This window comes from Aspergillus novofumigatus (genome assembly GCF_002847465.1).
Source record: "Aspergillus novofumigatus IBT 16806 chromosome Unknown P174scaffold_9, whole genome shotgun sequence".
In the NCBI taxonomy this organism is placed as follows: domain Eukaryota; kingdom Fungi; phylum Ascomycota; class Eurotiomycetes; order Eurotiales; family Aspergillaceae; genus Aspergillus; species Aspergillus novofumigatus.
Genome location: NW_020194282.1, coordinates 1003636 through 1022557, shown reverse-complemented (window position 1 = coordinate 1022557; position 18922 = coordinate 1003636). Strand labels below are relative to the sequence as shown.

The following is an 18922-nucleotide window of genomic DNA, read 5'->3' as shown; positions in this document are numbered from 1 at the left end:
CTATTATCTAGAATATATAAGCACGGGGCAAGGGAAATAGGTCGTCCGGTCCATTCCACGTAGAGTAGTTAGATATTAATATATATAATCCGAATACAGGTGATAACTCAATACTACTATTCACGCAAATTGCCTCCTGTTCTGCTATCAGTTGCCAGAAAGAAACGCGTGATGCTTGGCCACCACCACCTCAGCCGATTGCTTAAATGTCAACGAGGTAGGCGCCGGCCGTCTTGTCCGAGTACACTGCCTTGATCAATTCAGTCGGTTCAAAGGCCCAGGTTAATCAGCGTCTTTCCAACATCTTCTAATGATGTCGCCGGAGACGTCGCACGGGATATGGGCGACTTCGAAGCCGCCTAACATTCCCTTCGACAGATGCAGCCCTTCTCCACGTTCTGCACGAACCTGACACGGTCTCCTCGACAGTGACCATCTGGGTTGGTCTTCAAAAAAACAGAGTTCGGCCGAAATATAAATGGCAGACTCCGCATGAAGACCATTGCCACTGTCGCATTTGACGCCCCGTCAATAGTAAACTGACAATGTTGCCAGGACCAACGAAGCCAGAAGATCAGTATGGGATACACGGGAGTCATCGAGCTCAATGAGACGTTGCCGAAGATCTTTAACCAGGCACTGATATGGAGAGCGTTTCATTCGGCTTCAGCGGTGAGTGTTTTACTGTCAGAACAGGAGAATATGACCCTGGTAGGCAACGGCCGATTGCTAGTCAATGCGCAAACTCGTATGATTTGCATCGACAATCGCATCTCGAGGGTTATTCCTGCTACGGGATTCGACTAATTGACCGGGCCTCTGCAAGTCCATGAATAGAAGGCGACTACCCATATGTAGTGTATGTTGTATTTGAGGACCATATATACAGTTGCCACTAGCTCACTGGAGTCACAAAGCCTCTATATTATAGAATTTGGTAGCAGTAGTGCCAGGTTATTGTGGCTCGGCGTAACCTACCAGTTTTGGTAATAATGTGATGTCTGTGTAAATGCCTTCGGAATTACGGCACACCAGTGGAAATGCACAGAGGCTAAGGGGTAAGAAAGCCAGGCTCTCCAAGGAATGATATGTTATATGTGATATCTAACGATATATATGGCAATTACTCTCTTAATTGCTACATAATGCCTGGTATGGTTTGGTGGAGGCTCGACTAATGGGCCGTGATCTAGTAACTGTCAACCATCCAAGCAGATATGAAAGGCAAACCAGTTATAGTTATGATCTCCTCCCACTATAGAGAGGGTAAGCCTCTTATATAATCCCATACTGAAGATGGGTATCATAGTAGCTACTCACATGGAACATTAGAGCATGAATAAGGTAGCAAGGTCTTGACATACCTATCCACTACGTGTTTAGATCTACTATGCATACATCACTACAAAACCCAGCATTTAATTGAGGCTGTTTTGATTGGAAGAGGGCCAAGATGAGCCACGGAGCTTCAACAGAGCTAGGCAACTGTCAACCAAGGCCCACAGGGACAGCCCCACCAGGAACCGAATAAATCGTTTGTCGTGCCTGAGATTAGGGGATGCATTTAGCTCCCATCCGTGATCCCTCCCCTCTGCCAACATCCCACATCGACAACCATCGAGTCTCCTACCCCGTTCCCTCCTCCGGACCACATGGATCAAATGCAGGGTATGGAGGATCCATTCATCTCAGCTGCCGACATGTTCCTGTTGGTGAGTCAAAAGAAATTGTTTATTGAAGCCTGCACTCACTTCCCTTAGGAACGATGGCAGGAAGATTCTCCCGTTTCTCCCGAGGTCCAGCGGGAGAAGATTTTTGCCGAATTTCTGACCCTCGGCGTCAACGGTCAGCAGGTACTGACCCATTCTTCTCTGTCTCCATTTATCAACCCCTGGACGACGGAATTAGATACACTAACGGACCACCGCCCAGGGGCTAGCCTTACAAAGATCATACTAAGACAGCGTGGTCCCCCGTTGGTCGAATTTGACGCGGAGGAGCGATGGTTACTGAACCGTGTGCGCCGGCCGGCAACCGAACGTTTTCGTGAAGGGGTGCCCTGGCTCCGCACGTGTTATGAGCCCTCAAGAGAAGCTGCCTTTTCCAGTATAGTTAGCAGGCTGAAGCGCCAGTTGGGGCGTAAAGTAAACATTCTGGATAATCCCGCAATATACGGCTTTGGGGCCGACTGGTAGAGAATCTTCCTGCGCATCCCACAGCTTCTTATTGTCTTCTACGATGAGTGTGGCCGGATGATACGTTCCTACCGTGGGGAGGTGGTTGAAGCGTCAGACATCAGCTGTGTGGACGATTGCATCCTGAATGAGCATCCATGCTGGTCCATGGAAGGATAGGCAAGGACTACAAATGGGAGCCCCCTTGGGTCCGCCATATTACCAGGACGAACTCTGATGACAATTAAGGAACTCTTGTTGGTCATCGTAATGAACAATATTCTCCCAATCAAGGGTCTCTACTCGCCCGGGTCCTCCAGCAAGGGAGGCAAACAAGGGCCACACACAGACTTGGCCCTCTCTCCCTAAGGCGCAAACAGGAAAGAGAAGAAGCTACTTCAATGTTAACAATGACAAAATCACTTCGGCTCTCGCTATTCCCCCAGAAAGCATGGCCGTCAGCTGCAATGAGTGCCCATTCGCGTCCTGCAAAGAGGGAGGAAATTTGTACCCTATGCTGCAGAGAGCTCTACCACAGCGGGTGTGACGTGCGCCCCGGTGTACCAGCCACCATCCAGAGAGCGTGCAACAGTAAGTATATGAATGTATATATATATATATATACACGCACATATATATACGTATCGATTTATTGATGGATGCCATGAGCTATTAGCCGCGCTATTATCTACCTACCTATCTATCTATATATATAGATATATATATATATATCCTTCTCTAGGCGTAGGTCTAGATTAAGGTTAGTTAAGCTTATTAGTTCTAAGAGCCCATGAGTCACTCTCACATGCTTTTGATGGGTTATTGATAGCCATGCATATCGGGTATGTTTAACATATTTAGATATGGGTTAGACCAGGGCCAACCGAAATCCAATCCAGTGTGCAGATTGCGTGGGTTGATATGGATGTGCGGATTGGGTCAGCCGGTATACTTGTACTGCATGGAAGCCAGCATGCGGGGTAACACGCGACTTGAGCAGCTCCTCGTCATCTTCAACTGTCCAACTCGTCCACGCAGCCCGTTGCAACACTCAACATGCACACCTGGATCGATCCCCCCTTCGCGATGGAAAAGACGCGGATGAGTGGGAACCCACTGAATCCGAAGCCGTCGCCAACATCGACCAGTGGTATCAAGCAGGACGACCGCTCTTTCCCCGCCATTCCCTCCAGGATGTGCGCGACCAGCTGCGGAAGCCCCTCAAAAAGGGCGACTCCATTTACGTGAAAGCGTTCGATGGGTCGATCTACGAATGGCCTGTGAAAACCGGCGACATAAAACCGCTTTGGGAGCCCGACGATGACATGGGAGAGGAGAAACGGGTGCAATGGGTGCTGTGAGAATAAACATCTCTTTTCTATCCATTTTTTGACAACGCGAGAAAGGAAATTTTTGGCTAATTCCACGATATGTTCCAAGGACCACCCCGCACATTTCCTATCGCTCATTTACAGGGCTCAAAGATTTGCTGGAATACAGTCTGTCCCAGGCGTATTGCAGCGTGGCAATACAACACTGGATGACTCGCGTCGGCCAAGAGCCTGAGCCTGAACCCCTGGGGGATCTTAATTCAGGACTGGAATTCCTGGACACTACCTTGCGGGGCTGGGAAGGGAGCGAACCATGGAGAGACATCAAATCCACCCTCTCGTCGTTGAATCTTAATACCAAGATCGCCAAGGTGATAGGTATGGCATGCGGGTCTTTCACCCCGACATTGGAGCGCTGCGGATCTAGAAGATCAGCCGTTCAACATGCACTCCTCTTAACGATAAAGAGCTTTCTGCAGGAATACAATTTAGGTACCAGCGAGGTCGCATGTTACGTGCAGGACCCGGGATATTCCAAGACAGATAGGCTGGTTCTTGAGCAATCGGATATCAAGGTGCTCGAGGATCCGGAGGGCTTCCTGGAAATGGACGATGCCTCCCTCGTGTTTTCCTGCAACCCCAACATTTGTGTCAAGGAGATTGTTGCGGACATTGCCCGTCCGTCGATTCTCATCTGGTGTACTGTCAAAGAGGAAGATCCGGAACATGCCCTGTACGTGTCCTTCGCGTCTATGATGGTCTTGTTTGGTTAATATTGGCAACAGCACCGACCCAGACTCCCCTCGCGTCAGAGAGATGATCCGAACGTGCTATGATCAGTTTCCGTTCCCGAAGACCATGATGATAACTTTTCGCGCATGACGATATATGTGAAGAAACACTGCCGAGTTTCCCAGTAGGAGCGAGTTCAGAAGCTCACTGGTTATTCCATTAAAGCTCAGGGCTTGTCAGAGCGAAGTGCTCCAAACTGTCAAATTGCCAGATTCTTAGCTGTGTTAGGGGTTGGATTCGGCCTTTCAATGGGAACGAATACTAATGAATGAACCACTGCTCCAGAAGACTTGGATATCGCAGAGTATGTCTTTCAGGGAGCCGGTTTAGCATACAAGCGAGCGATTTAGCAAGACCAGTAAACACCGACGGGGGTCAGCTGTGGATGCAGATGAATCCCCTAGAGACGTAATTTATCAAAGTGGATGACCGAGTATCCATGGCCGTGTCAATCATATAGGAACTTTCCGTACTTAGCATCGCCCAAAAAGGAGATGGGATGCAATACAGTATTTGCAAACAACCCAATCGTCAATCATTTGGGTTGGGCATATAGGAAGGATCCCTTCAAGAGAAGCTGTGACCAGAACACAAACTTTCCAGGTTCTTCAGAAACAAGAGACTAATCAAATGGCCATGCGCCTTTTAGTTCACGCAGGTCCTCAGTGTTTCGCCTGTACTTCCGTTTGAACTCCTCTCTGGCCTTGGTAGATTGCTCATGGCTTACCACTCCCTGCACCTGAAAATGTTGCGTACTGATCATATCCTGTGCCTCTCGCATCAGCATGATGGGATGTTGCACCACCCGCACTGTCCCTTTCGATCTCTTCAAGCATGTCCGTAGAGAAGTCCAACGGAGGACTTTGCAAATCTCTTGCTTTTTAAGGGCTGATATAGAAAGAATTATCCTCCTTCTTGCTCAACTGAATTTTGTAAATTTATAGATGGTTTTAGTGGCATAGTGAAGGTTTTGAACTGCCTCCGATCTCTTGAGAGCGCGAGGAAACGCATGAGGTGGCCCGCTCAGCTGCGGGCCCGCTTGCCTACCCAATTATGGAGGATGTTGATTGGTCAAGGTATCTGCTCACGTGCTCTGAAAATCATCGCTATGTGATTTTCTTCATGGTGGCTCTAAGATTTCCTCCCTATTGACGACAATCTGCACCTTCCATTGTAACTTCCTTTCGTAATGAATGCCGCAAATGACAACCTTACTGTCCATAAAGTATCAGTACAACGTACACGTCAAGCATGCGCACCATGCCGGTATGTATCTCTATACCTAATGAGGGGCAATTTAGGCTGTTAACACCTATGCACGTGATTCTATCAATTCCATGAAGCAGGCAACTAACTTGCAATATCTGCGTCAAGTCGAAAAAAGGCTCGTTGTCCAGGCGAGAGGCCGACTTGCTCATTATGTCAGAGACTTGGTCAGCGCTGTTCATACAACGCGCGGCGGGCAGTCAATGGTGCAGCATCAGGAGCTCCCTTAGGGCTCAACCAACCGCGCACCCCAGATGACGTGCTACCAGGAAATGCGCCAAATGCTCAGCAGTTCCGGCGTATCGAACAGAGGCTGGATGCGATCACGACCCTTCTTCAGTACGTTCTCCTCAAGTTCAGACGCATCATATCATTGGCTTCAATCATGCTGATGTTACTCCGAATCAGAGAGAGGTTGCCGACAAGCAGTGCCGGGGACAGAGCATCTGAGAGGACGGACAATTTTGGCTCAGGAGAAAGGATGCCATGGTACGTCATTGGCGATTTTCATTCCCATTGCGATGAACTGTGTGAATGATGAATCTTAAGTGCTCCATTTCAGCCGGAATGCATCAGATCTCAGGTAGAGGTTTACCTGGATCACTTTCATGACCAGCCATATTGTGTCTTCTCCAGAGATAAGCTGATAAAAGACGCGGAAAAATTGCCTTCAGAGGTGGTATTTCCTCTCATCGCCCTTACCTCTCGACTGGCCAGCAAAGTTTCTGGGGACTTACCGTCATATGCGCCAAATACAGCTGATTGTACTAATATGGCTTGGAACATCCTGGTCAATCAGTATAGAACAGGCAGCCTGTGTCTTCCTTTCCTGCAGGGCACGTTTCTGATGGCGCAACTAGATCTCTCCGATGGTCGGTCAGATCGAGGTTACAATAGTGTCGCCCTTGCACTTCGAGCGCTACAGTCGGTCGGGCTGAACAGAAGCGATGGCTACACCTCGCTTGAGACTACAGCTGATCAAGAAGACTGGAAGCGCATTACATGGGCGTTTTTTATGCTTGACCGCAATTACAATGCCTCCCGGACCTATTCAATCTGCCTGAGCGACAAGCATTTCACATTACCCTTTCCTTCTCCGAATGCGTCTGGTACAGACCGTGGATGCTCAGGCTCATGTGGTAGGCTGTACGACGGCCCTGGAAAACTAGGGAAAAAGGTAGATGATGGAATTCTGGCGTGTCTCATTCGGCTTTCCTCTATCTGGGGTAAGCTCACAGAGTATGTGTTCGAGCCTTCTGATGAGGATAGATGCCCACCCTGGCAGTCAGGCTCGACATGGGCAGGTCTCGAGTCGGACTGGATGCAATTTCAAACGCACTTCGCGGATACACACCGCTACATGAATGTTGATTTTTGCCGACGGGCGCGCGAGGAGCCTGACTCGCGTGCTTACTTGTCCACCTGGCTATGCGTTCAATTTCTCTTCCATTCGGTACAGGCATTACTGCACCACCCATTTGTCATCACGAGTAAGCTTCGGCAGTACGGGCGAAACATCCCTTCTACCTTTCTGCAGAAATCGTTCGAGAGCTCCGTCATCCATTCCAGATGGATTGCCCGGTTTGTGCGGGAGATGGAAGAGGTGGACTTCAAGCTCTACGACCCATTTATTGGGTATCTCTGCGCGATCGCGGCCACGATCCAGTTGGAGCATTCTCAGAGTAAAAAGCGGCAAGTTGCCCGCCTGGCCAAGAATGACTACGAAACGCTTGTGGCATTCGTGACTGGCTTATCGGCGTACTGGGAAAATATGAGAGTCTTGGTGCGTGAACCCGAATTGGCAATTGTAGCAGTGCTGATGCTTCTTCAGGCCGATAGGTTAAAAGAAATTGCTGAACGACGCAAGGACTACGGTTCACTGTATCATAATCAGGAAGAGTTCTCCGGCATTCTTCCCTGCATGCCAGCCTCGTCTGATCTACCTCGCATGTCTGCTGAGGACGAGCGTTTGATGTGGGATATTCTTGACTTTGGTACGTCCTGTAGCTTTGCTAAGGCATCTATATTCGATGCGTCGAGTTCTTCACCCGACCACCATATGGGAGGAGTATCTGTGCCGTGGCCTCTGGATGATTCTTCATCGACAGGACGTGATGTAGTCGGAGAGGTAATGGTTGATCTTCCAAGACCACGAACTCAAGAGCCTCGACCCTCTACAGACTCTCTTGAGCATTGTCTTCCTTCGGAGTGGCCGATATCAAATACTGATGAGCTGGGATTGGCAATGCCTGATGCTGCGGAGTGGTTGCTCTTTGGAGGTTATTTGCCGGAGCAGTTATGATTCTCAACTGCTACCTTGACTATTCGACATCTCGGCCCACAGAGCGTAATCCTCCCCCTATACCATAAGAGTGAGTGCGTATTTCTCGTCCGGCGTGTTTGCGTATGGAGTGCGAAATGATTCTGATGACTGTCGTTGGACAACGTCATACGTTGTGCAAGAATGGAGCATGATATGCGGGGCTCATTTTAAGCAAAGAAGCATTTCACCATTAGGCTAATCAACGTTATGCGTCATGTACGAGCATCGATGGTCATATGTATTTTCTTCCTGACCTTCTAGATTTTACAATTTCGGACTGATGCAGCCATAGCAGCGGTGTACACCTCGCGCTCCTGAGGTGTCATCTCTCGTCTCTCAGGCCCTCCACGGCTGCCATCGCCTTGAAATGCGTCATCTCGGAACCGTTCACGGAACTGTGATGGGAATCCCCACTTCTCCAGCAGTTCGCTCGGAAGCTTCCGCTCGATACTACCGACAATGTACTTCCCAAGGACAGGGAGGAATTTGAAAGCACTATGATTCAGTCAGATCCTTTGCATGCGGCTATACTCGGCGCCAACTTACTGCCCGCTGCCGCCTGTGGCAATGAACAAGTTCTTGTGCTCAGGGTGATAATCGAAAATAAAGTCCCCGGTAGGGGTGTCATTGTACCAACATAGACCCACTTTTTCGAATCCCCGCTCCGCAAGTTCGGGCAAGATATCCCTCAGCCCGGCTAACAGTCGTTGCAGACCATCTGCGGGGATGAAGTTGGCTCGTGCAGAAACAGCCGAGCTTGGGGGTGCAGATACAGCTTTTGGATGTGGCGACGTGTACCCGAACCCGTGGACCGCAACTTTCAGGTATCCTGTGGCTTCATGGACGGGAAAACAGAAGAAGCCCGTCGAGAAGTTGAAGTAAATGGGGAGGTCCTTAAGCCGAATCATCTCCTCGTGTGTCAGACGGAGCCATCCAACAACCTGTCCAGTAGCCATCATCGAGTTCCAAGACGGGATGAGAGTCGCCGTCCAGGCGCCGGTGGCAACAATGAACCTGTCGCCGGTGATGCGGTTGCCGTTGATAGTCCGAACGGCGTCAACCCCTCCATCCCGTCCATACTCAAGCTCGACGACATGGCCATTTGGACCGGTAATAAAGCTGACCCCCGCTGCCACGCAACGACTGGCGAGTCTTTGGATAGCTAGACCCGCGTCCGCCCATCCAGCATTAGTATTGTAAAACCCGTCAAAGCCAGGCGTTGCCAACTTCCCACTCAAAGCAGGGAACCGCCTCTTCGCCTCCTCAACACTGGAAACGGCATGCCATTCCTGCCCCATTTCCGTCAATACCTGCCGCGTCTTGCGGCTGTACTCCGCCGCACGGGGCTGCACAGGTTGCTCCAAAGTTCCTTCTTGCGACACCCAGAGACAAGGCACCTGGTGAAACGCCTCGGAGTACTGGGGTGTCCTCCACTGGTCGTACGCCTCTTTGGCGATTTGAGCGTAGACCGGATCGCCGTAGTCGAATCGGATGACGCGGGAGATGTCATTACTACTCCCATCTGGAACTGGAGGCATGCATCTATCTAGGACAGTGACAGATGTATATCCATCTTGAGCGAGCCTTAGGGCCGTGGAGAGCCCGAAGGCACCAGCGCCGACGATGATGAAGCCGTCGTTCTTGTTCATGTTTCTCGTTGTTTGAAGTAGAGTCAAATTGAATGATCTTTGATTTTGAGTTCCATTGCTCAAACTGGCGCAGATCTTGACATTTATATCTCTATCGAAGACAAAACTGTGATCAAGTCGTGCTTCACGGGCCGTGAGCCGGACACACCAGTTTGCTTGGCTGAATTGGCTGATGAACCGGGCCGTACACGGACCGTCCCCACATTCGAATATGCAAATTGACGAAACAAAGACTAGAAACCCGGATCGTTCTCGGCAGATGTTTTGATCTGTATTTCCGTTTGTGGTTGTATCCCTCTCGTTGAGAAAACTCATGACAATTTTTATTGACAAGGTATTCTGCATACTTCTCTCGTATACCGCAGGTATAATGCGGGATGTCCAAGTAGTTGCCAGATCCATCTCCCCCGTATCAGAAGAAAGATCTGCCATTTGATGCAAAGTATAACAAAAGAAGGCTGAAGACAGCAGTGCCATTGCTTAATCGTGTGAAGAATGTGCCAAACGGAGGAGACACAGCCAATCCACACTGGTTTTCAATCAAAGACCAATCCATTTCTCGATTTTTGCCCAGTGTGTCTTAAGAAATACATAATTACCAGGGATATGCTAAAGTACCTATCATAAAAGAAGGAGAAGGCCTTCAAAAGCGTGAACACTTGCGATGCGATTGCTTCAGTATTATAATGATATCACAAGACTGTCTAAGCTATGATGGCACTCGCGATGACTTCTGTAGACAGCATAGTCAAGTTACAAATATCTAGTCACACGCTAGCCTGTATTTAACCAAGCTCTAAACAGATCGATTCAAATACAATTTGGTCCTCATGCCAAAACTTCCGCAATTGATTGCGCCACGTACTCAACATTCCCTGAATTCAGGCCCGCGATTGATATTCTCGAGTTCTCGGCCATGTAGATATGATACTCATCTAACCCAACTGTGTGAGCAAAACCTCATTCCACGCCGTGACCGACACAAACATCCCTTTTAGTATCTTTACAACGTTCGCAGGAAGTCCAAGAAAACCAAACATACCGGATTGCTGAAGGATATGATCCCAGGTTGCTGGTGTTGCTGTATCAGTCATCCGACGTAGTCAGTACACCGAGATTTCGAATGTTGATATACGGAGTATGAAGCGTACAACGAGCAGTCAAATGCTTATAGAGCAACTTCCTCATTGCTTGTATCCGAGAGCTCATTCTTTTCAGATCCTCGAACCATACTTGTCGCAGCGTATCATCGGCCAATATAGTCTCCGCAATTCGCGCCCCAAATGCAGGCGGGTTGGAGATCTCCGAGCGCTGAAGATATTCCAACACGGATTGACAGTTAACGGCTACCTCTTGTGTTGCTGTAACCAGGAGGAGACAGCCAACTCGTTCACCTAAAACAGTTAGTGCCCAAGAGAAAGTTCGTGGAGGGAGGACAACCATAAAGACCCATGTTGTAAAGGTGCATTTTATAGCTGTGACGTTGTAGGCCGTTGTATTTCGGTCGGCAGTGATCCCGTGTCTACATCGGGGCATATCCCGATACATCGTGCGGGGCTTGGATTTGTACTTGCGTTACGGAGTAGAGGAAACAAGGGTTGTCGTAGCGGGCTTCAATACCATGATGATGAATTTTAGCTTCTTAATACGAGGGAATGCGCTTTATTGACATAACAGAAAGAGGCGTGCGAAACTCAACTAATTGATGCTGCGGAATACTTAGAGCTTTACCCTACATGGAAGAATGTCCTTCAATTCCCTTGACTGCCCCAGCCTCCAGCTCACATCACCACCCCAGTTCCCAGCATGGTTTGCCTTTGGTTCTTTCCATCGCCATCTGGCAATAGGTTGCTTGTTATGCGGTACCTGAAGCAAATCTCTCGCCCAGCTCCCCAGAATCGGAAACATCTTGAACGCATGCCCAGAGTCACCGGAAAGCAACACAACCGACGACGCGGTATTCGGCACATAATCGATGATGAAATCCGAGTCCTTTGTATCTGCAAACCAGCATAGGGATTTCCGCACTAGGGGCCTCTTCGCCAACTTAGGCAGCGTCTGCGCCAGCAGCCGGCGGATTCGGGATTCATCATCATGCGGCATGAACGCACTCGCTTCTAGAGACTCGGGGGCATGGGATACCCCAGTTGTCGGGTCCGTGTTGATATACACGCCTCCCATGGGACACAGTTTCAACAAGTTCGTCTTGGGATCAGGCTCGAAGTAGAATCCCAAATCCCGGGTGTAGGTGACGGGGATACCTCGCAATGCAGAGGTCTCTTCATCTGTGAGACGTACATGTGCAACGGACCATGACTTCGCAACGACCTGAGTTGCGATTTCAGGGACGAGCTTGGCGGCTGCTGCGCCAACGGCAACGATCACCAGCTCGGCTGCGTGGAACTGCCCCACCTTCGTCTTGATCCCGATAGTTTTGCCATCTTTATACATGATTTGGGACACGGCTCCATGCTTACCAAGAACATAATTCACGCCAGAGGCCTTTGTCTCCCTGTATACGGCCGCCAACGCATTCGCTGAATGGGCATACCCATCAAACTTGTTGATGTACCCCTTCCATCCCGGCAAATGGCCATCAGCTTGCCAGAACCAACGACGGATATCGTCTTTTCCGCTCAATGGCGCGACATGAGGGCCCAGAATAGGGTGGTTGGTAGCAGCAGTCTCGAATCTCTTTAGTGTCTGGATTGCTTTGTCGGGTGCGTCCCCGGAGACGCAATGCAGAAACCCAGTTTGATGGAAATTGTTTTCCAGGCAAACCTCACCGAACTCGCAGCGGTGCGGGGTCGGGGCAAGCCTAGGGAATCACTTCGGGTTCGGTGAAAACCGCCGGTTACGGTTTTTGCGGTTTTAACTGAACCAGTTAACCAACCTGCACCGTTTTACCTAGAAATCATTAAATTCTAGATATTTTTAATCGATATTAATATCACTAGATAGCCTGAACCAAAGGCTATTTAGTACTGTAAATATCATTTAAAAATACCTCGTGGTTGCTGAGATATAAGGGAATAATCATCTCCGTCATAGGTTGGTATGAAAGTGGTGCAGAGATATATATATATATATAACTAAGGATTAACAACCATTATATTTTTTAGCCACCGCCCATTCAAACCTATAGATATCAAACCTATAGATATCAAATTTATATTTTAGATCTAGATTAGTATGATGATAATTACCACATATTTCATATAAAAATCATAATTTTATATAAGCATGCTTGATGGGGGGCGTCAGATGAGTCCCCGAAGGGGCCCTGGGGGGAATGGTAAGGGTTAAAGCAGTTAAAATTAGCGGTTCCCCAACCTGAAACCGAACTGAATCTAACCATGGTTAGTTAGTATAGGCCTAGTTATACCTAGGTAGGCCTAGCGGCGGGTTTTTGCAGCTAAACCGCAACCGAATCACACCGGGTTCGATTTGGTTGCGATTTTTAAATTTTGAACCCGAAACCGCAGCGGTTCGGTGCCAACCCGCACCAAATGCAACTCTAAGTGTAATTCCCTAGGCTAGGAACTAAACCCTCACTGCTGCGAGTTCGGTGAGGGTCGGATTTGATTTTAGCAGTTCGGTCATGCAACTCTAGGTCAGTGGCTTAGGGAGAGTGAGTAAAGGGGAAAAGAAATAAAAATAAAAATATTAAAAAAAAGAGGAGGAAACATAGACTCTGCTAAGGTAGGATATAGGGGACCATAGACTCTGGAGTGGACAGGAATTAAATATAGACTCTGTGCTCACCAGACCTTATGATCATCCCTAATTAGTATAGGAAACCATCGACTCCGCGCACAACACCACTACTAGGCGCCATCCTGTGGCTTCCTTGGCCGCTTTGTCGGCTAATTCGTTGCCTGTGACGCCGCTATGTGACGGTATCCATCGAAAGCGTATCATGAGCCCCTCTTCTCTTGCTTCATTCAGAGCTGCTATGATTGCTGGTCTTTTCGAAGAAGCGGTGGATAACTACTCTAATTGGCAGCTATCCCGGGTGAGCAGTAATTCTTTTAAAGACAGTATCAAAAAGGCTCGTGACATAACACTGGCAACCTGTCTCGATCTCAAGCAAGTCCATTAGGAAATTGAGCCCGACTTTTACATCGACGAGGGGGTGGAAATCGGTGTCGCTTGCTGGACATCGACACTTCCTTTTGGAAGATATCTTGTATGTACGCCACCATCTCATCCAGATATAAGTGTGGTTCCTCAAGTAGACAATCACAAAGACTTTGATTATCACTGGAGTAAGGCTTCGCGGCCAGCCACTTAAAGGCGCTTTCACCGTACCAAAAATCCGTTTGCTCGAGCGCAACCTTCTGATAGTGCGTTGATGGCAGCTAGCGGCTTCAGCCATTTGGGCTACGGTAAGTTCTTTGCTTGCAATCATATCATCAATAAGCTGCAGAGTCGGCGCTGCAGTCTGCCAGATGAAGGGCCACCCTCTTGTATATGGAGTAAGGTTCATATGATCGACCAGTTCCTTCGGGACGGGTGGAGGGGATGTGGAGGTGAGGAATTAGCAGGCCCAGACGCGCACTGTCATGACGACGCTTGTGTTTCTCACCGGAGCCCGGAGACCTATGTCTGGATTCGAGCAGTAGATTCGGCCTACGAGCGAGAGTGAGGGGGAGATGCATTAGGACATGACGTTGCAAGCAAGGCTCTGGCTGGCGTTTCTAACAGACAGGCGGTTCTACAACGCAGTTTGGGCCTGATTAACCGAGATTCTCGCCTCACTGACGATTTTCGCTGCTTGAGACAGAAACATAGTATAGAAATTACTCGTATTCTATGTGCGTGTTGCGAAAATGCACGTTTCCTGCATGTCTACAGATTGCTGTAGGCGAGAGAAAAAAAAAAAAAAATAGCCGAGCCTCTCGAGAACAGGACTTTATCTAGTCCAGGGTGTGTTCCAAACCGGATTCTCTGCGGCACGGCAGCCGGGATGAGCCTGGGTATGGCGGACCTTGAAGCAATATGGCCAGCTAGTTGCCCTGTTGATGCAAGATTAGAGCTTTGTCAGGTGATGTTTGTGAATCATTACCTTTTAAAGAGATGCTTCTATATCTCCAGCTATAAGTGGGGCACGGAAGCACCGAGCGGGGGAGGCGGCTAAAGCCGCAAGTGCCTTAAAAATAGATTCCCTTGCCCTTGGAAAAGCACCCCACGTATGCACTGTGGACTGTGGAGACGGGATATTCTTGTGGTCATGCCATCCGCTATACGCTACGTCGAGAGCCACGGAAAATCACCTTTGCAGCGTAAGGCTTCAAAAACGGTGTACCATGAACCCAGTGAATGATCGAGCATATTCGGTTATCTAAACTTGTTGACTGGCTTGATAAGTTTCGAGAACGGGGAATCGTCTCGCAACCCTCAATCCATCCGCGCTAGATGGACATACTCGCAAATCTTGATGAAGTATAATGAAAAGGAGAGAGCAGTGCACCTTAGAGGGAGAGCCGGAGAGCCCTTGCCTATAGTTGGAAAGACCCCAGACAATAATTGCTTGGCAGGTAGTATTCGCTCGAACTCCGCCCAGGTTACGGCACCAGTTTCCAAGTATCTAAAGGGTCCAAGCAAGTAATAAGCTGCCTCATACACCAATAGCTGGCAAGCGTGGTCTTTTCGCCGCGCAGTATTCGGTGAAGCGACAGGAGACTGACGTCTTCCAAGCACCAGGCCTGAACACCACTGATGTTGCCCAAGAAAAAATGGCATGATATAATGCCTGTCGCTGTTATCTAGCTCATTACTCTGAGACTCTGAACTACTTCAAACATCTGTGACTGCGAGAGGAGGTAAATATAAAAGCATAGCTTGCGCGCTACCTGTTAATGAGAAAGCATGGACTCAGGACAAGAACAAGACGGGATCCATATCACACTCACTGTGCCTGTTCCCATTGAAGACTCGATTGTTTCTAATGTCACAGAACATCTTCGCAAAATCTATTCAGAGATTACCCTTGTCTCGACTGACGAGGACAAAGGGCATCTTTCCTTTCGCTGCAATACCACAGACTCAAGCATCCGAGATTCGTTTTACGATCTATTTCAGCAATGGCTGGACACGCAAGCTATCCCAATTCTTAATTATCGCTTAATTCGCGGCCGAGTCTGAGGCGCATACTCTGTGCCACAATGTTCCTGCTGCCCGTCACAGTTGCCTCTCCCATTTCTGTCAATCCCGAAGTTGCTGTCTCGTCTGAGCCCGTGTCTGCCAACCCTGCTGATGCCGCTCTATCTTCGCTTGAGAAACGCGCAAGTTACACGTTCAATTGTTATAGCGCTGGTCAGGCATGTCGCGGTGCGGGCGATACCAGTCAAGGGGGGGATTCTGCACTGGAATGTTCACCCATTAGTGGTAATGGCTGTACCCAGTACTCCTTCAATGGTGGTGGCCAGTGGCGTCTGACAGCGTATCTGAATCGTCAATGTACCGGGCAAGTGATCCTTCGTGTGAATGGGGGCTCAGTTACATGTCTTCAGGCCCCAGGAAACTGGGGGGCTACCTTATCACAAGGATTTGAGTAATGTTGATGGGGACGCATGTTGATACGACTGATGTTATTCTTGTTCACTGTTCAATGGTACCCTTGCTTATTCATTGCCGATTATCTTGTCTACTGCTTGCTGGAGTACTTAGTGCTGAAATTGCAATATTTAAGTTTTCATCTTCTTACCAAATAGGCTTTGAAGAAAGTTTGGTAGATGGGGCTGGAGATATTGACCGAGAGACAACGACCAGACGAGCACCGGAAGCGTACAAATCCGCTGAACCTCCATTAATATGATAGCATTCTGCTTGGGCCGAGAAGTCCAGCGAAGGCTTGACTGCCCGGTTGACAGTAACAGAGACCCGATGCGCCGTCCGCTGCTTAGAACCCCCAAGATAATCCGCCGCCAAGCCGTGATATCTTTCGTAGTAGAGAAGAACCTCATGATCAGATCCTGAGGCCAGGTCCGGGCGCCAGAATCCATCACCGCAGGATTCCAGCCGGGGAAATTGAACGTCATCATGGGCCCGTCGGGCAGTGGGAAGAATCCTTGTGTCGACTGGCCATTTCCCTGGCGACCAGGAGACGCCGGATGATCCATAACTGAAGTATACAGCCTCATGCAAACCGTGAATCTGAACAGAAGGTTGAATTCCCATTGAACAAATGTTCCCATTGCAACCGAGGTATACACGCGGAAGAGAATTGCTGGATAAAACACCCTGAGAAGGCACCACCGCGTCGTCGACGAGAACGCGAGAGACACAATGCCCCTAAATCAACCAACACAGAGGAAAACAAAGGCAAGGAACTTGTTCTCTTAGACAAGCCTGCCCAAGCCAACTCAGTGCCATCTATTCCGTCTCCAGACACATGGCTCCTTGATACAGCAGCAACCTGGCACATGACGCCGGATCGACAGGATTTTGTCACTTACCGAGAAGTCGCCAACGGGAAACCAGTTCATGATGCAGGCAACCATTCTCATCATGTTGCCATCGCAACTCAAATGGTCGCCGTCCGAAGAGACAGGAAAGCTAGCGCCCTTTATGCAGATTAGAATCACGATGGAGTCTCCTACACCAGCATCACATACAAGATGAGCAAAGAAAATATTAAGGCCATCCACACGATAAGATCCCTCCATTCAGGATCCCAACATTCCATGCACACGGGGTTTGTTCTGCATACCCCATCGGAGCTGTTTATGCATTACACCCATTGTGCTTCCTTGTTCCACCGACTTTTTCAGGCCATGGACCCGAGGCAGTGCCACTCTCTTCAGTTAATGATCGACATGGAAGATTCCAGAGTGTTCACCCTTCTCAGCTATCTGCCTGTTACAGTAAGCATAGCCCGTCGAGTGATGTCCGTTCAAACACCAAAGCTTCCGCTGCAGATTGTTTTGCTTCTTCTCATGACACCCTAGCCCTACCAGGTGTCACTCTGAATACCCTTCCCAGCGCGGTCAAAACCTGTCTGACAACCAACATGAATCACACGTCTCCTACAATATTGGAAGGGGCAACTGCTCCTGGAATAGGAAAAGAGTTTATGGTAGGAGCAATAGGAGGGATAATCCAGGTAATTATTGGTATGTAGGTTTACTGTGAAGAGAGATAGAGAGTACAATGTTGATAACTCTAGGACAGCCTTTCGACATCGTCAAAATCCGGATGCAGTAGGTCAATATACATACATATATATATATATATATATTTTATTACTACTACTTTATACTAATTTTCAATAATTTAAGAATGATTCTTAACTACTAATAATCTAGTATCGATATTGAATGCCGTCTAGTATCGATTGAATGCCGTCTAGTATCAATATCAAATGCCATATGGCTCGTCCTCAGGAAAATACTATTCTGACATCTAATTTCAGTTGTTGACTCCACTTTCGGGGATTGTTGTCCGTCTGATTTACGATGGAAGTCTCAAGTCGGCGATATGCCTCCGCCATCAAGAACTCATATCGCCGATTTGGAATCTAGCTGGATAACAGCCATATCGGCGACATTATATTGTATATTATACTATGCTGCTCCTCTCTGAAGCTGGTCTTATTTGATGAACATTGTTCTTATAGAGAAATTTATTAATTTAACTCGGTACATCCGTTCATTATATGATGCGAGCTCGGTTATATACACCTCTCCGACCATTATGCTCCAAGCCTGATATATCTGGGCGATATGGAAATACTTCTGCGATCGATACCCGTCCGAGAGCAAAGGTGCTACAATTCCAGTTACGAGCATCCTCAAGCTGGCAAAAGCACACAGTAACCAACCCCTCGCTTCCAACTTCGTTCAACCAAAGCAAAGAAGAAAACGCCGGCAAGTTACACCATATACTGTCAGTTGCCATCCCCCATACGGCTCCAACATAACTAACCTACTCAGAACAACAACTGACTCCCTCATCAATTGGGCCCGCCAAGGCTCCTTCTGGCCCCTCGCCTTCGGCCTCGCCTGCTGCGGCGTCGAGATGATGGCCGCCTCAATGCCACGATATGACCAAGACCGACAGGGAATCATTTTCCGCGCCTCGCCCCGGCAAGCCGATGTCATGATCGTGTCGGGAACAGTGACCAACAAGATGGCACCGGCGCTGCGACAGCTGTACGACCAGATGCCCGACCCGAAGTGGGTGATCAGTATGGGAAGTTGTGCCAATGGGGGCGGATATTACCATCACTCGTATAGTGTTGTCCGGGGCGTGGACCGGTTGGTCCCGGTGGATATCTATGTGCCTGGTTGTCCGCCGACGGCGGAGGCGCTTCTATATGCTGTTCTCCAGTTGAAGAGGAAGATCAAGGGTACAAAGGTGACGAGGATGTGGTACCGGAGATAA

The 18922-nt window shown here is 48.8% G+C and overlaps 9 protein-coding genes across 9 annotated transcripts; 5 read left to right on the top strand and 4 right to left on the bottom strand.

Moving 5' to 3' along the window:
* Positions 1–1652: 1652 nt before the first annotated feature.
* P174DRAFT_425050 (uncharacterized protein) lies at positions 1653–2195 on the top strand (the record flags this gene model as incomplete). The annotated part of the gene is made up of 3 exons (XM_024825250.1): positions 1653–1712; positions 1761–1845; positions 1933–2195. 3 exons carry the CDS (start codon positions 1653–1655, stop codon positions 2193–2195), a joined length of 408 nt encoding a protein of 135 aa, XP_024678480.1.
* Positions 2196–3005: 810 nt separating this feature from the next.
* On the top strand, positions 3006–4387 carry P174DRAFT_425049 (uncharacterized protein; the record flags this gene model as incomplete). The annotated part of the gene is made up of 5 exons (XM_024825249.1): positions 3006–3016; positions 3074–3112; positions 3175–3531; positions 3615–4238; positions 4291–4387. 5 exons carry the CDS (start codon positions 3006–3008, stop codon positions 4385–4387), a joined length of 1128 nt encoding a protein of 375 aa, XP_024678479.1.
* Positions 4388–5486: 1099 nt separating this feature from the next.
* On the top strand, positions 5487–5780 carry P174DRAFT_340155 (Zn(II)2Cys6 transcription factor domain-containing protein; the record flags this gene model as incomplete). The annotated part of the gene is made up of 2 exons (XM_024821702.1): positions 5487–5563; positions 5672–5780. Coding segments are annotated over 2 exons (186 nt in total), but the record flags the coding sequence as incomplete, so codon positions are not given.
* An 80-nt stretch (positions 5781–5860) lies between these two features.
* P174DRAFT_308641 (fungal specific transcription factor domain-containing protein) lies at positions 5861–7983 on the top strand. Its single transcript, XM_024821645.1, has 4 exons — positions 5861–5902; positions 5972–6052; positions 6113–7346; positions 7395–7983. Exons 2-4 carry the CDS (start codon positions 6045–6047, stop codon positions 7863–7865), a joined length of 1713 nt encoding a protein of 570 aa, XP_024678477.1. The 5' UTR covers positions 5861–5902; positions 5972–6044; the 3' UTR covers positions 7866–7983.
* Positions 7984–8424: 441 nt separating this feature from the next.
* On the bottom strand, positions 8425–9604 carry P174DRAFT_445743 (NAD(P)/FAD-dependent oxidoreductase). Its single transcript, XM_024828405.1, has one exon. The coding sequence runs from the start codon at positions 9533–9535 to the stop codon at positions 8429–8431; it is 1107 nt and encodes a 368-aa protein (XP_024678476.1). The 5' UTR covers positions 9536–9604; the 3' UTR covers positions 8425–8428.
* A 759-nt stretch (positions 9605–10363) lies between these two features.
* Positions 10364–10978, bottom strand: P174DRAFT_378387 (PLP-dependent transferase; the record flags this gene model as incomplete). Its single annotated transcript, XM_024822831.1, has 3 exons — positions 10364–10465; positions 10519–10616; positions 10690–10978. The coding sequence occupies 3 exons, from the start codon at positions 10976–10978 to the stop codon at positions 10364–10366; spliced, it is 489 nt and encodes a 162-aa protein (XP_024678475.1).
* A 276-nt stretch (positions 10979–11254) lies between these two features.
* Positions 11255–12584, bottom strand: P174DRAFT_464275 (uncharacterized protein; the record flags this gene model as incomplete). Its single annotated transcript, XM_024830368.1, has 3 exons — positions 11255–11299; positions 11321–12316; positions 12543–12584. 3 exons carry the CDS (start codon positions 12582–12584, stop codon positions 11255–11257), a joined length of 1083 nt encoding a protein of 360 aa, XP_024678474.1.
* A 3576-nt stretch (positions 12585–16160) lies between these two features.
* P174DRAFT_498773 (uncharacterized protein) lies at positions 16161–17049 on the bottom strand (the record flags this gene model as incomplete). The annotated part of the gene is made up of 2 exons (XM_024830913.1): positions 16161–16831; positions 16996–17049. 2 exons carry the CDS (start codon positions 17047–17049, stop codon positions 16241–16243), a joined length of 645 nt encoding a protein of 214 aa, XP_024678473.1. The 3' UTR covers positions 16161–16240.
* A 1145-nt stretch (positions 17050–18194) lies between these two features.
* P174DRAFT_377927 (NuoB/complex I 20 kDa subunit family protein) lies at positions 18195–18922 on the top strand (the record flags this gene model as incomplete). Its single annotated transcript, XM_024822789.1, has 2 exons — positions 18195–18424; positions 18472–18922. The coding sequence occupies 2 exons, from the start codon at positions 18195–18197 to the stop codon at positions 18920–18922; spliced, it is 681 nt and encodes a 226-aa protein (XP_024678472.1).

Bases quoted from the DNA above. Each gene is read 5' to 3' on its own strand.
- P174DRAFT_308641 (XM_024821645.1), top strand. The intron at 7,347-7,394 runs GTGCGTGAACCC...ATGCTTCTTCAG, and splicing joins GGGAAAATATGAGAGTCTTG to GCCGATAGGTTAAAAGAAAT.
- P174DRAFT_445743 (XM_024828405.1), bottom strand. From the start codon at position 9,535: ATGAACAAGAACGACGGCTTCATCATCGTCGGCGCTGGTGCCTTCGGG.